The sequence below is a fragment of the Zingiber officinale genome, chromosome 1A (assembly GCF_018446385.1).
Source record: "Zingiber officinale cultivar Zhangliang chromosome 1A, Zo_v1.1, whole genome shotgun sequence".
Classification (NCBI taxonomy): domain Eukaryota; kingdom Viridiplantae; phylum Streptophyta; class Magnoliopsida; order Zingiberales; family Zingiberaceae; genus Zingiber; species Zingiber officinale.
The window spans coordinates 101,537,778-101,554,697 of NC_055987.1; the positions used below are offsets into that span (position 1 = coordinate 101,537,778).

The 16,920-nt window shown below is 38.1% G+C and overlaps 1 protein-coding gene across 1 annotated transcript; it reads right to left on the bottom strand.

Moving 5' to 3' along the window:
- Positions 1–7,424: 7,424 nt before the first annotated feature.
- LOC122007877 (WAT1-related protein At2g40900-like) lies at positions 7,425–8,151 on the bottom strand. The gene is made up of 2 exons (XM_042563410.1): positions 7,808–8,151; positions 7,425–7,721 (listed from the first exon to the last, which is right to left on the bottom strand). The coding sequence occupies exons 1-2, from the start codon at positions 8,014–8,016 to the stop codon at positions 7,562–7,564; spliced, it is 369 nt and encodes a 122-aa protein (XP_042419344.1). The 5' UTR covers positions 8,017–8,151; the 3' UTR covers positions 7,425–7,561.
- Positions 8,152–16,920: the final 8,769 nt, after the last annotated feature.

The window sequence follows — 16,920 nt, forward strand, 5'->3', positions numbered from 1 at the left end:
TTAGTTTAGTCCCCTTACTATAAGATACATATCATAACAAACATCATGAACATACCTAGTTGTTTTTTTTCAAAGTCCTTTAAACCTTTCTTTTTGTTTTGGCCGAAACCCTCATGAAACAAACATAGGTTTTTAAGCAATATATTTACATGACAATCATTTAGCTATTGAACCACAGGTGAGGGGAACTTACATCCTTTCGCTTGTGGTTTTTCTTAAGGAGAGAAATATCCTAGGAGCCAAGGAAGGAGATAGCGTCTTCTTCTTGTACCTCTTCTTGTTTTTCTTGCTTGGAAAGGATAGGTCTTGTAGGTGTCCTCTCTAGATTTACTTTTCTTAAAGAGGAACTGAGCTTAGTGTTCGGATCAAGGAGATGGGGGAGTCCTTGGTCTCGGTGGAGAAAGGAAAAGGAGGAAGGAGGAGGAAGAAGGAGAAAATGAGAGATTTTCTTTCTCATTTTCCATTTATTCACCATGAGGGGAATTCATGCCTTCATTAATTCCCTCTCTTAACTCTCCCATGTCTCCTCTCTTGATTCTCACGAAAATGAGAAGAGGGAAAGGTGAGGAAGGCAACTTGCCTTCTTCTTGTTCCTTCTCTTAACCAAGAGGAAGAAGAGGTAAGAAATTTGGTTTTCTCTTGCTCTTTGCTTTATTTTTCTTCTCTCCTTTAACTACCATTTTTATTCCTTCCTATCCATATGTTACTCATTATCCTAGTGGTGATTATGTCATTAGTCTTCCTCCATTATTTGTGGGAGGTTCAAGGTTCAATCCTTGGCCTCCACCTCTTACCATTTATTTTTATTTTGTTTCCTAGTCTTCTTTTTCTCTTATTCTTTCTATTTATTTCCATGCTCTAATGAAAATAATACTCATGTACTTATAAAAATTCGTGGGTGTTACAACCGCCTCTTCACTTTACACCAGAGGATATATTTTCTCTTCTTATCCCAAGAGAAATAGCAGTAGTCCTAGTCCAGGAACCCTCTGATCTTTCTTGTAATTTAAAGCAAGGCCATGCAGAGACTACAAGCCCATGGGCCTCTGTACCTCTGTCCATGGACCCACTCTGACTTATGAGATAGAAGATGATTCCTACCTGGTCTATATCCAATACCTCTCTACTTTAGCCCAACCAACCAAATGGGATGATTACCTAGAATCTGATCTAGAAGAACAATGGACCAATCCTTTCCACAATTAATTGAGCAATTTTTTACTGTGGATAAATAGAAACAGGAAGGTTAGCACGATTAAATAAAAGGACTTTTACTTCACCTCTAAAATCTGAGTCTATGACTCCAACTCCGACTTCAATTTCTGTTGATCCTTGAGCAGGATCTTCTACTGAGAAAACCCATCTCATTTGGGATAAAATGTTTTGGGTTCCTTCTCTTCCTTAACTTATAGCTATGAGAGCATCGTCCTCGGTTGAATACATCATTCTCCATTGAACCCATGCTATTTTTTCAATTTCCCCTAGCATGTTCTCAATAAACTCCACTTTCAGAGGGAGAAGATGATACTTGTGACCTGCAAAGATCAATTCAGACATTACAAATCGACACAATATATATTCTTGGTCTGGAAGATGGAGGCTATAGGCAATAGGTACGTCTATCATAAACTTAGTCCCTCTGCCTTCTCAATTGGAAGCACAATGAGAAGGTTTTCTCTCCAAAACCTCAAGATTGTACGTGCTGCAAGAGAGCAACTATGCAAAGAGCAAGGATCCACTGCCCTGATTGCCTCATTACTATATGCAATCTATGTGGACCATACTACTTTAATAAAGAGGTACCAATTACACCTGCTCCTTCTACACCATTCTCTCCAATAAACTTGATTAGGGAACAAAGACATTACATTATATGGTGTGAGGAGGAAATTAAAATGTTAAAAGAGGAGGCTAGGTACTATAAATCCTGCTATGAAGCCCTTCTATTAGAATGAGATCTACAAAAGGATTTTCAAGATCTTGAACAGGAAGAAGCTTCTAATATGCTCATAGAAGAAACAATAGTAGCAACACAAAGCCCCATGTCAGTCAAAAATATGTTATACAGCCTAACCGTGGAAATTGAAATTCCAAGGGTACCCAAATTCAAGCTAAAGGCAATCTTGGATATGGGGGCTAGTAGCCCTGTTGTGTGGATAAAAGGTCAGTCCCAAAGAAGGCCTTGGAACAAAATACCTTTGTGGTCAATTTTAGTGGAATAAATTCCCAGCAAACTGCTAATATGAAGCTTAAAAATGGGAGGATGCTAATAGGAGATAATATTTTTCGGATTCCCTACATTTACAGCTTCCCTTTGACACTGGAGATAATATTCAGTTTATTATTTGATGCAACTTCATCAGGGCAATGCAAGGAGGACTCCGGATAAAAGAAAATACGGTAACGTTTTACAAAAATTTAACTACAATTAATATGTTACACTCTGTCCTTGCAGCCATTAAAGAATTAGAGTTATATGAGGATGAATATATCCAGATTAAGGAAATGGTACATATCTCAATCGGAAAAATGATTCCAACATTTGAACAAAAATTTGGACCTCTCCTACAAAACTTGAAGGCACAACGATTCATCGGAGATAATCCATTACAATATTGGCAGAAGAACAAAGTAGTCTGCCAACTGGATATCAAAAATCCAGAGTTTATTATTGAAGAAAGACCATTAAAGCATCTAACTCTATCTCAGAAAGAAGCATTTGCTAAGCATATTAAGACATTACTTGACTTGGGAATTATAACACCCAGTAAAAGGCGGCACCAGATGACAACAATAATAGTAAATTCGGGGACAACAATTGATCCGATCACCAACAAAGAAATAAAGGGGAAGGAAAGGATGGTGTTCAACTACAAACGACTTAATGACATTACGCATAAGGATCAGTACAGCCTCCCTAGCATCAACACAATTCTGAAGAAGTTTAGTAATAGTCGAATTTTTTTCAAAATGTGACTTAAAAAGCGAATTTCATCAGGTTGCCATGCACCCAGACTCCGAGGAATGGATAACCTTCTAGGTCCCAGAAGATCTATATGAATGGGTTCTTATGTCATTCGGGCTAAAAAATGCACCCGCTATATTCCAAAGGAAGATGGACTTACGTTTTAAAGGAATGAAAGAATTTATAGCGGTGTACATTGATGATATCCTGGTATTCTCATCGGACGAAAAGAGTCATGAGCGACACCTTCGAAAAATGCTTCAGGTATGCCAAGAAAATGACCTCGTTTTGAGTCCTTCAAAAATGAAGATCCCAGTTCCATAGATAGAGTTCCTTGTTGCAATTATTGGAAATTGCAGGATCAAATTGCAACCCCATGTTATATCAAAAATTGCAGACTTCAAGGACAATGATCTCAAAACAACCAAAGGTATGAAATCCTGGTTGGGATTACTGAATTATGCTATAAATTACATCCCTAATTTGGGGAAACTTCTAAGTCCTCTATACACGAAGACATCCCCAAATGGAGAAAAGAGGCTCAATCAACAAGACCGGGATCTAATACATCAGGTCAAAGAAAAGGTAAAACAATTACTTGATCTGGAAATACACACCCCCCCCCCCCCACCCCTAGAATGTTACATCATCTTGGAAGTAGACGGTTGTATGGATGGGTGGGGAGGGGTATGCAAATGGAAGAAGAAGAAGTATGACCCAAGATCTTTCGAGAGAATCTGTGCCTACTCCAGCGGAAAATATAATCCTCCGAAGTCAACTATTGATGCCGAGATTCATGCAGTTAAGAATACAATAGAGGCATTAAAAATTTATTTTCTAGATAAAGCAGAACTCTTAATACAAACTGACTATCAAGCGATTATTACCTTCTTTGGGAAGACGGCTAATCACAAACCTTCCAGAGTCAGATGGATTTCTTTTATAGATAATATTACAGGGCAGGACCTTTAATACAATTTGAACACATTGACGGGAAGAACAATCAGGTAGCAGGTTTTTTATCCCGACTAATCACTATGTTAACCTTGACAGAATGGTTGGAACAGGAGATAGGACGATTAGCCCTGGTAGCTCCAGCACTCAGAGAGATGGCAGTTCAAACCAGCATGGAGGCCCATGAAATGCTAGTCAAAGCACTCCAGAACCTCTCAACCTCGCTCATCAGTACCAATGGAAGCTTAATGAAAAGCACAATGCCTAGCCAATTCCAATCGACAAATTTGACCAGTTTTCATAAGAGTTACACATGTTGGAACAAAGAGCAGCCGTCCAGGCTGTTAATGCCGTCCAGCAACTAAGGCTCATTCACTCATTGAAGCAACAGGAATGCAATAAGAGTAAGGGAAAAGACAACTGGTGGAATGACTGGTACCCTGTTGTAAAGCAATGTGATGAGCAACTCTCCCAGACAGCCCGCCTGCTTCAAGATTACATATCCAAGATGCGAAATTTTAAAATATAACTTTACGGAAAGTGGTGGACCCATACTGGATTCGTATGTGCCGAAAGTAAGTAGGCATGTGAAGAAAGTAAGCTTGTGTGTATGTAAAGTAAGTTTGTGTGCGTGTAAAGTAAATATTCACGCATGCCTAAAGTAATCATATAGGCTTACCTTTGTAAGATTTCTTCCTATCTGATATGCATAATGTGTCGATGGGGCCCAAAGAGCACCCGACATTAGGCTATAATAAGGAAGCTATCTCCCCTTGCAATGCATCAAGCATCACTTGAACCTTACCTGGGGGTTCTTGTAATCAAGTTCTTCAAGCAAGTTTTCTTTCTCTTGTGTTTCAATTCTCGTTTTAATTTTCAATTTCCACTTCTCTTCCGCCGCTGCACAACCATCGGAGCCACATATTTATAATAACAAGGACGAAGATATTCAGGAGATCCTGGCGGTACTAATACAGACGGCACCAGGAGTTCTCACCTATTTTGATGGAACAAATGATGAATACGAAGAATACAATTCTATTACAGATTTTTATGACAAAAGCAAACATGTCATTTAAGAAAAATTTGTGCCACATATTCTCATTAATCGAATCTCTGAACATGCTACACTACCACAGAGTCAAACTGCAGGATCTGCAAGACTTGATATAACTACATGTCATACAACAATCATTGAGCCATATGGATGAGACTTGATACATACAGGACTTCGTATTAAAATATAACACGGCTATTATGGACAGTTAGCTTCACACTCACGACTCGCCTGGAAATCTGGAGTTGAAGTCGGAGCTGGAGTCATAGACTCAGATTTTAGAGGTGAAGTAAAAGTCCTTTTATTTAATCGCACTAACCTTCCTATTTATATTTATCCACAGCAAAAAATTGCTCAATTAATTATGGAAAGGATAGCCATCCCAGAAGTATATAAGGTGCCTCACCTCAGTCATACAGAAAGAGGAAATAGGGGATTTGGCTCCTCATAAAAGGACTTTTACTTCACCTCTAAAATATGAGTCTATGACTCTAGCTCCGACTTCAATTTCTGTTGATCCATGAGCAGGATCTTCTACTTAGAAAACCCGCCTCATTTAGGATAAAATGTTTTGGGTTCCTTCTCTTCCTTCACTTATAGTTTTGAGAGCATCATACTCGGTTGAATACATCATTCTCCATTGAACCCATGCTGTTTTTTTTTATTTCCCCTAGCAAGTTCTCAATAAACTCCACTTTCAAAGGGAGAAGATGATACTCGTGACCTGCAAAGATCAATCCAGACATTACAAAGCGACACAATATATATGCTTGGTCTAGAAGATGGAGGCTATAGGCAATAGGTACATCTATCAGAAACTCAGTCCCTCTGCCTTCACAATTGGAAGCACAATGAGAAGGTTTTCGCTTCATAACCTCAAGATTGTGTTGGTGCAGTTAGCACTAACGATTTAACCCAGGTTTTGATGAATGATAAATCAGGTTAAGTTAATTTGTTGTTGTCTAACACTTTGATCGAGTGTGTAGAAGAAGTCCAGACAGGTCGACGGGCTGACCGGATGTCTGGCACAAAGCCCAGCTAGGTCAACGGGCTGAGCGGATAGCTGGCACGAAGTCCAAGCGGGTCGACGGGCTGACCGGACGCTTAGGCACGAAGTCCAGCTAGGTCGACGGGCTGACCGGATAGCTGGCACGAAGTCCAAACGGGTCGACGGGCTGACTGAACGTCTGGCAAGTAAGTAAGGTAAGTCACTGGAGGGGAGTGACTGCGAGGACGCGTTCCCAGGAAGGGAACATTAGGTGTCGATCCGGCTTAGATCCATTTCGGATATCTAAGTCGAGATCGTGACTAGATTCCGGTCTTGGAAAGGCGGAATCTAAGTCATACTCTGTTTTGCTAAATTCATACTCAATTTGCTTAAAACTGTGATAACAATGTATGTTGCAGGGTATATTTGCCTCGGACTAACCTTTTCTTGCAGGAGAAGGACTTTCTGGAGAAGAGGGGTCCGGGCGCCCGGAGGGGATCCGAGCGCCCAGAAGGGATCCGATCGCCCGGAAGGGATCCGGGCGCCCGGAGGCGAATTTTATCCAAATTGAGTCATCGCCACATGAAGTTCACTGATTAGACTTGTCACGTCACACCAGGGCACCCGGAAGGGATCCAGGCGCCCGGAGCAGCATATAAAAGAAGCCCTAGGGGTGGAGCTTCAACATCAACTCAGAACTCTTAGACTGCTGCTCTGCGCTCCAACAACGCTAACGAAGCTCCAACAAGCTGCATATTCATTCTTAAGTCGGTATAATTTTACTAGCTTGTAATTGTACTTATTTATTAGTAATATAGCATGTTGTTACTATCTTACTCATTTGTACGCACTACTTCTTTCCGAGGTTTTTAGAAAGAAGAGTTTTAGTGGATTGCTCATCGGTGCGATCAAGGATCCGTGGCTTGGAGTAGGAGTCGACCTAGGTTTCGAACCAAGTAACTAGATTGTGTTTTCTATTTTCCACTGCGTGACTTTAATTTTAACAAGTAAAAGAATTATCACTACAACAAAATCGCTCATAGACATCGGTTTTCCACCGGTGTCTATTTGATTTTCGACCGATGTCTATGAAGCCGATGTTAAAAGTCTGCCATTTTAGACATCGGGTAAAAACCGGTGTAGTATCACTTAACGACACCGGTCTTCGAATCGGTTATTAACCGGTGTAGTATCACTTAACGACACCGTTTCATCAACGGTGTAAAACCGATGTAATATTACTTTATAACACCGGTTTTACATCGGTGGAAAACCGATGTAATATGTATATATTTTAACAGCACAGATTTGATTTTAAAACCGACAATAACAAAAAAAATACACAAATATTCACAAATTGTACAAATATTCTTCATTCAATAATATCCATAAAATACACAAATATTCACAAATTATATAAATAATCTTCTTACAACAATATCCATAAAATACCCAAACATTCTTTTTACATCAAAAGCGATACATGTGACAACACAAGGGACACCATTGACGCAATACCTGAAGAACAAGTGATACACTGCATGCAAAATAGCCGAATAGCATAAGAGCAGAGCCTTTAAGCCAGGCATCGCCTTTCTCAGGACTTTCGAAATGAAGTTGGATCATAGGTGAAGTAACAAAGGCCCCCAACAAAATGACCTTTCCAAAATGTGAAGATCAGGGAACCAGTGATGCAGAAGATGGCCCCTGCAAGCTTGGCCCTCCCTCTTACAGTCTTCAAGTTGAGCTTTTCCATCCTGAGCAAAAAAAGACCAAATATAGAATGATATTTGAATGAACTAAATTCACTGTAAAATTACTTGGAATTAATATCTGAATCAACCTCAGTACAATTGCCAATAAGAAAGTAAAAGCAGGAATGACATTGCCCAAGGCACTGGCAACAGTTGGAGAAATGAGATGGAGTCCAACGTAGTATACATTTTGCTGAATTGTTATACCCAACATAGCAAGAATGAATATTTTTAGCATGACACCAAATGAGAAGCTGGGTCTTCGATTCCTACAACCATGAGATGAGTTTAAAAACATTCAATTTGTAGTCATATATCTTATTCTCAACAATTCTAATGAGACATGCTCCTTGAACCTTTCGAGCACATAAGCAAGAGGAGCCAAGATGAGCATGGCAATAAGGTGCCTGTACACTACGAAGACAAGTGCACTTAGTCCTTGTCCTAATGCAAGCTTGCCGAGGATGCTGGATCCAGCATACGCGAACTGGGACACAATCATATAGAAGTATGGAGCACATGCTTTCACAGAGGCCATGATCTCCTCACCAAATTGTTTGTGACAATTTTTATTGTCCTTGGTTCTTTATAAAGGAAGAAAATCATATTGATTCTGTCAAACAAACAAGTCTAAGATAGACAAATGCTTTGAAAGCTAGGAATAGAAAAAAGATGAGAGAAAAGCAGGCAAACAAGTGCCAACAAGCTACATCAGACTCCTCTAACTGTTGTATCATTTTCTCCAGCAAACAGACAAATAAATCATCTTGTCGACAAGATGAAGACGACTAGGGAGAAAAGCAGGCAAACAAGTGCACTTTATTCTCGTCGACTAGGGTTTCTGGAATTGAACAAGAAGAAGAAACCAGGCATACCTTTGCTATCAATCTCGTCGACATGGCTCTCTTGACCTTTGATTTTGATGCTGAACCATTTTTTGATGAAGGCCTTAGACCATGATGAGATTATACTATGTATAGACAGCCGTGGTTATATTTCTTCAAATTTATTAACATATAAAGCAGTGGTATTCAAATTGTTCACACATGATATCTTCTATCCAGCCCTGTTAGACACGCAAGTCATATATAAAAATTCAAAGAAGATAAAAATTCAATCTAGCTATATCTTCTATCTAGCTTCACTTTTAAGAATTTAGTAGCTGATAGTTTCTCATATAAAAAAATGGAGGATGAGCATATCAGCTCCCACATTCATGAACCTCGTTCAACCATGCAGCAGCATGATGCTTCCTTTTTGAGTCATATCCATGCAGTAAGTATGCATGTCGTTTCTGAAAAAGAGAATTTAACACTTCCTGTAACAAACATAGGGAAGCAATTAGATGCTACGCAAGTATCATCAGTGAACTCTATGAATGCTGGTCACAATTCTGACCTAAATGAAGATGACCACTACTGTCGTGGGGGTTTGGAAGCTAGAAACATTGCTGATGAAGCTGATGCATTTGATGTAGGTTTCAATAATCAACCTTCACATCCTTTCCAAGGTTACCAATCTGCAAGTCATCCCAGGGAGCAGTTAGAGTTCCTGAACTGATTATCTAAATCTGATGATTTCCCCTGGCTCTCAATATTTAATAAATCATGCGTGCTTGCTTGCAGCTCAAGAATCCATTGCTGAAAGAGTTGATAACATGATTGAGGGAGAGATGGTCTCACATTCTGAGAAGTCTTTATTATCTGCAAAACCACCATGCCAAAGTAATGAAACTATCAAAGATGATTTCATGCAGTTTGAAAAAAATAAACAATTGGTTAGTACACCTAGTCAAGCTAATAAATTGGAATCTGCCTCCATTCCACATGGATCAGAGACTGTTAAATTTTCTCAGGATATCCATATTTCAACTAATTGGGCTATACTGACCAGCATGAATTTGCCTTCAATCCTGTCCTTCATGTAGGACCTGTTCAACATGATGGTATCGCTGATGAAAAATGCTATAAACAAGGGAGGATGGTTCAGAAGCCTGAGTTTCAAATTGCACCTTCAAAGTCTGTGTCTGATAACCCTGCTATTCTTGAGGAAAGGATCTTACAGGAATCCAATATGAGCAAACACACAGACAAGCCCATAAGTATTGTTGATATAAAAGAGAGTTGTTCATTCCTCTAATTAAATATAATATCTGTTGAAGTATATTATAAATATGTAAAATTCATAAGCAAAACGATAGTTTGATCTCTATCTATAGCACAAGTTAGTGATTGATCCATCTAGAATTAAACAAAACAAGCTACGAAAGTGAATTAGCCTTTCAAAATCTCTCTAACAGCATGACATAGGTCTCTGCAGGTGGTGAACTATCCCAATAATGAAACAATGCAAAAGTGAGCAGCACTAAAAGCTAAGTAAACTCCAGTCAAACTGGTATCTTGCAATCCCAACCGCTTTCAATCTACAAAAATCTATGAACCCTAACTTCTGATAGATCACAGAAGATCCACAATAACTTATGGCGACAAATACCCAATACAAAAGGAAGGAAACGTGCTAGGAGCTAAAAATGACCGGTTTCATTAAAATCACGTCTAAAAATGGAATTTGCAGCCGGATCCTCACAATGCAATTCAACCACGAGAAAAAACCAAGTCATGAAGCAGCTGAAGAATAAAGAAATAAAGTAGTTACTTGATGTAAGCCCGACCATCTCCGATCCGTAGGGGACCAAGGGCGTCGAGGCGGGACGCGACGATGCCCTCGCTGCCGCCGGAGAGGAGGAGCGCGTTCCCTACCTCCCTGAAGGGCTCGAGGTCGTAGGCGTGGATCGAGGCCTCCGTCCCCAAGGTCACCTCCGCGGCGACGAGGAGTACGGCGATTGGGGCCACCAGATCCATTGCTGGATATCGGAGAAGAGAAAGGAGGCTGGAGAGATCTCGCCAGGAGAGCGAGCGAGCGAGCGGAAACAGGGAGAGAGATGAGATGCTTCTTCAGAAAGGGACCCACACGAGGAGACCACGGTGTAGTCGCGCGTGAGGCGGTCGAACGACAAGGCGAGCGCGTTGAACTGTGGGGAGGAGCCGCCGGGGACTCGAGGAAGCAACTTCCAGTCTCTCTTGATGGGATTGCCGACCAATAAGCGATCTCCGTCATTGGTGTTCATCAAGCAAACCAGGACACCGGAGGAGGACGTGCGCCAGATGCTCTTTTCTAAGCGGGGGAAGTCGAAGTTATACCACTGGACGAAGCAAGGGTCGTACAGGTGGCCCAAGAAGGCGCAATCGTGAAAGCAGAACCTGAAGAACAAGGGCTTGTGTGGCGCCATCATCGCCCACGACAACAGGGGGCTAGAGTGAACCACCTCGTGTCTTGATCCTGATCGGGAGAGGATCTAGGAAGGGGGAAGAGGGAGATAAGGTTGAGAGAGATGGTCGGAGGTTTAGGTTTAGGCTGAGAGAGATGGTCGGATGGTTGGAGGTTTTAGGTTTAGGTTTACGCGAGAGAGATGGTCGCGCGGAGGAAGGGGCGGGATAAAGATTTAGGTTTGGAGGGAATTCACAGTGTGCAGATTTTGGCTTGTGGGGAAAATTAAAATATTTTATTTGGGTTTATTAACATCGGATTTTAAAAACCGATGTTAAAATCGGTGTCTATTAACGAAAAAAAGGGCGCTCATAGACATCGCCTAAAAAACCGATGTCTATGAGCTAAAATTTGCGCTCATAGACACCGATTTTTAGAAAAACCAGTATAAAATACTCAAAGACATCGGTTTTAGCCTAAAACCGTTGTTGTTCCACTGATGTCTATGAGGGATTTTGTTGTAGTGTATTTGTAAAAGTACGATATTCACCTCCCCCCCTCTATTGCCTATCGCACTCTTTCGATCCTACAACTATATAATAATTTTTTTTTTTTCAAAATTATGGGCCCCCAATAAAATGGACCTAAGTCAAAAGACTTTTTTCCTCGTAATAGATATGACCGTGCGTATGAATTATGAAACACCTATAATAAAAATATATATTTAAAGGAGAGAATATTTGTCATGTATGTATACATATGATTTGTTGGGAACACAATCAAAGTCTCATATTAAAAATACATGGAAAAAATCATAAGTTTATAAGATGAAAGATATTTCCATTGGTATGAACCTTTTAGGTAGAACCCAAAAATAAATCCATGAGGTCTAAAGTCTAAAGTCTAAAGTCTAAAGTGAAAATTATCATATTATTATGGAAATGCGTAAACTCTTTTGATCTTAACAAGTGGTATCAAGGTTGTGGTTCAAATCAACCTATGTGGGTGGAATAGTAACCTTGAACGAAGTAGATAGAGACTCTCAGAGGAGTGAACTCTAAGTGAAAATTTAAGTAGGTCAAGGGCGGCTGAATGCTTAACGAAAATTCTGGGAGAGTGAACCCTAAGTGGTGAAAAGTCCAAGTTGGTCAAGGGTGACTGAATGCTTGGTAGAAATCTTGGGAGAGTGAATCATAGGTGGTGAAAAAGTCTTAGAAGAGAGGAATGATCTCTATTGATTGAATGCTTAAGAGGAGGCTCGGGGCAGGTCAATAATGACCAGATGCTTAAAGAGAGGTTTAAAGTAAATCAAGGGTAACCGGATGATTGAGGGGAGACACGGATCATGTGAATAATAGTGATATTTCATTTGGGGGAGGATTGTTGAAAATTCAATCAAAATTCAGCATTGGAAATACATAAAAAAATCATGAGTTTATAAGATGGAAGATATCTCGATTGGTATGAGATCTTTTGAGTAGAACCCAAAAATAAATTCATGAGGCTCAAAGTGGACAATATCATACCATTATAGAAATATGTGAATTCTTTTTTAGATTAAATTACAAATGTATAAAATAATATTTATATTATTAATGAATAATTAGAGATGATATGGAAAAAATGTAACTAATTAATATCTTTAGGTGTATTAATAATAGCAAAATATAAAAGGATGTACGCATCAATTTGATAAATAAATTTATTTATATAATATGATTTTGAGTGCATATTTTGGATATAACACTCTTGACATGATCATGTATATAAAAGTTACTCTTGAGTTGATACAATTAGTATTTACACATAATATTACTATAATTGGTTGCAGGATTGATGCTCAGCATATGTGCAATATCTCACTGCATGCTCACTCGTTATAATGGACGAAATTCTCCATAATTTACTTCTCTTCTAAATTATATGGATCAATTTTGAAGTGACTCTTAGAGTGAGGACTATCATATTTTACTATAATGTATATAAAAATTATTATTTTCACCTAAATAAAGGAGAGAAGAGTCGTGATTTCAAAAAAAAAAAAGATAATGTATAATGAATTATTAATAATGGTTCAATTAATCATGAAACTTTTATATCTAAGTCATTTCTTTTGTTCTTTTATACTATAATTTTTTTAAAAAAATTGAAAGATTGATACAGATTTTATAGGCAATGAAAAATACCATACTTTGGTATGACATTGACGACCACTTTATTGGTGTCGACCACTTTATTGGTGCTCAAACATTTTCACTTAATTTTCTTTTTGCCGGTCTTCGCACAATCTTTATACAAAAGATACACGACAGTCAAATTACTTAAAGGTGCACTTATTAAAGATAAATCACTAGCACTACTCATTTCTTCTCCCTTTTTCTTTTTTCTTTTTTTTTTAAAGCAAGGAGCCTCGCATGTTTGTTTGAGGATATGTTTTTAAAAAGTTTTATTAAATCTATATCATTTTTTTTTTTTTTTTGCCAAGGAATCTATTCTTTGAGTGTTTTTATCATAAAAATGATAAAAACATCTTATTATTTAAAGTTCGTTTTTTCTTTTTCAAACAACTCAATTTGTTTATTAAAAACCCCATTTATAATTTTTTGTAAAAACATAAAAAAATTGGATTATTCAAGTGGTATTAAAAAAACAATATTAAACTTTTTGGTGGGCTTATATATAAACTACTGTTTAAAAATGTGAAAAAAACGCATTTTTTAAAAAAATGTTTACCTGAAATAAATGGATTTTAGTTGACTTTGGACTCTTTAAAAAAATTAGATACTAAATCAATTATTGTCCATCCTATTGCATGTTCTCAAATTCTCTTATGAAATTGAGAAAGAATATTATTTTTTATTAACCATTTTCTTTTATATTCTGTTAGAGAAAAAGTTGTTTTCTATCCGAGATTTATACTAGTTTAATGTAAGGGATCTAGCATTTGGCAAGATGGAGGAAATATAGCCGTATTCACGTGATCAGCGAACCACAGGAATTTAATCAATATGGGAATAAAGCTCCCATAGTTGTCAATGAGCCTCAGAAAAAATATTTAATCAGATTGGGTAACAATAAATCTGAGATGATGAATTGAGTTTTATAAAAGTTTTTCATCGACTATTAAGATAAATCGAAAAGTGCACGTGACAGTCAGTCAGAAGCCTAGCATTCTTTGATTATACCCCTATTTAGAAGAAAAATTCCTACAAATATATTGTAATTGAGGTTAGAATCGTAAATACCTGGAAATCAACCTAGATGTCCATAGAGGTTGGTTGCATAGGTGATCAATAAGTCTATTGCGATCGAGTGTGTAGAGAATCTAGGAAGCCATAGCAAGAAATAACATAAAATTAATATTCTTCTCTTCCAGACGTGTGTGATATAGATGGAGGATAAATTCCTTTCCTTTCCTCTTCAATATTTTTTTTATGATGAGCTGAATAGTTGGGCCAGATGGGTCGGCATGGATCTTAAATGGGTCTTTAACAGAATTTTGGGTGGCGGTACGAGTAAATCTTGAATTTCCATTTGAGATAGCTCCCTCCTCCCTCCGCCTTCGTCTGTAGCCGCCGCGCTTTCTTGTGCCGTTCGAATGCCCAGGAGCCTCCGATCAGAAGGCATACCTCTGGGAGGTGTGCTATCTCCGGTGGCCTCCCGACCACTTTCAGTTTTGCCGACCTACGGCTGTCATCTTCGCAGAGGTAGTAGGTATGATTTGTATTGCATCTGCATCAATAGTTTGAACATTTGCGCTTGTGTTAAATCTTTGTGGAAGACCGTTTCTCTATAAGTCTTAATGTGTGGCCAAAATCAATAATCTCCACCTTGACAACACATTGCTTCACCATTGATCCACGCATCGACTTCAAAGCCAGTATATTAATTTCCTTTTACTTGGGCGTTTACATGAATACTTCCATTCTGTTGCTTAATTTCTCGACGTCATCTCACAACTGGTTTAGCTAGAAGTATTAAGCTGCTTTAAGACCAATTGAGAGTTATAACGATGATGATCTACTCAATCTCGGTAAAGGTTTACATTCGTGCATGCTAATAAGATGTGCACTGGATGATTACACTCCCCAGGTTATGTGCTGGTAAGATGTGCTCTGATGGTGTATCATGAAGGCGAACTAATAGTTTGTTTGCGCTAGATCTCCAATTTATTCAATTCGTTTAATTACAAAAACATAGGTCGTCCTGTCTCAAACTCTCAATCTTTGACCTCATTGGTTAATAAATGTCAAGTGGAAAAGTTTTCATTTTCACTGGAATATTAGTCGTCCAATCAAAGAACAACCAAGTGTGGCCCCCACGGGCTGGATCAGCTGGTAAGTGGCCTGGAGTTTGCTCAAATGGTCGCAGGGTCGAAGGTCGCCAGTTGCACACAAGAATAAAATCTTGATCTGCTGGCCTAAAATTCCTGACACCCCGACCCCAGTCCACTTATCCGTTCAGCTTAACCGTGATTTACTCCCTCTGAAATCTTATGGAGCCGGGCTCAGGGGACCGCTGGGGTGACGATTCCATCTTTTTTTGCTCAAAAGAACAACCAAGTGTGGCTCCAGGATAATGATATATAGTGGTTATATCTTTTAAACAGTTAATCAAATATCCTTCTAATTTTAACGGTAGCGTATTATAGGAATTTTTTTATAATAGAATAATAACTCTAAGAATACTAATCATTTGGATAAATATTTATAAACGTTTTTTAATTTACCCTATTGATCAATAATGATATATATATATATATATATATATATATATATATATATATATATATATATATATATATATATATATATATATATATATAGTGATTATACCTTTTTAACAGTTGTGTGGAGTATTGTAGAATTTTTTTTTCTAATGACATAATAACTCTAAAAATGCTAATTGTTTGGATGAACCTCTATAAGTATTTCTCGATTTATTCTGTTGATCGATGAAAATTTTCTATAAGGTCTAATCAACCACCTCTAAAATTAATCAGTTCAAGAATTGAATTCAAAGACCGAGTGGAGAGTTTATGTAGTAGCTGACTAACTACATAGCAACGGGGTCCAATTAGGACTTTGTCAGTCAAGTCTCCTATTAATCTTGACATATTTGATTTGTATTCTCATCAACCTAGTCAACTCTTTGACCATCTCCATAACCGGACGATTGCTCCAGCAATCTCCTTATATTGTCAAACATCAAAACTCAAATCCTGACTCAAGCTTGACTCAACTCAAGCTTAGTCAAACTGGTCAACCTTGACCTAGGGAAATTGCCCCAACACTTATAACATATAACATTAGGTTAATTTATTTTAACCCTATATGAATTTCATCAATCAACTCCCAACTTAAATAGGTAATCCAAATATGCTTTTTCCTAGCCCAATATATCCATCCCCTTAAAGAGTATCATACAGATTCCGTTTAAATCTCTAAAAATTTCTAAAAAATCCAATAAAGTTATTTCTTTAATAACACTTACTATTTATCGTATCTTATATTCTTCCACACTAATAAAAGTTTGGTCCCTAAATTTACTACTCAAACTCAGGAATCCTCATCCAAGGGTGATACTTGATCTCTTGTTGCTAGGAAATGCCTCTTGGTAGTTGGAAATGCATCAAACTTTTCTCCCCAACTCGCAAGAACTGGTGTTAGATTTATGTGCTTCAAACCTTCACGAAAACCCCTTTTCAAGGGTTGATTTATACTTCATAATTGATTGGTCTTACCCCCAATCAATTTTCATACCAGATCGATAGTTTAAAACTTACAAAATGATTCTTTTTTGTATGTCTAATTGATTGGTGAGTCATACCAATCGATTACCAACTTCTAATTGATCAAGTCAATCGATTTCGATGCTTCTATTCGTGAGAGAAAAAGTTGCCTAATCAATTGCCCAATCAATTCTTGTACTTTCT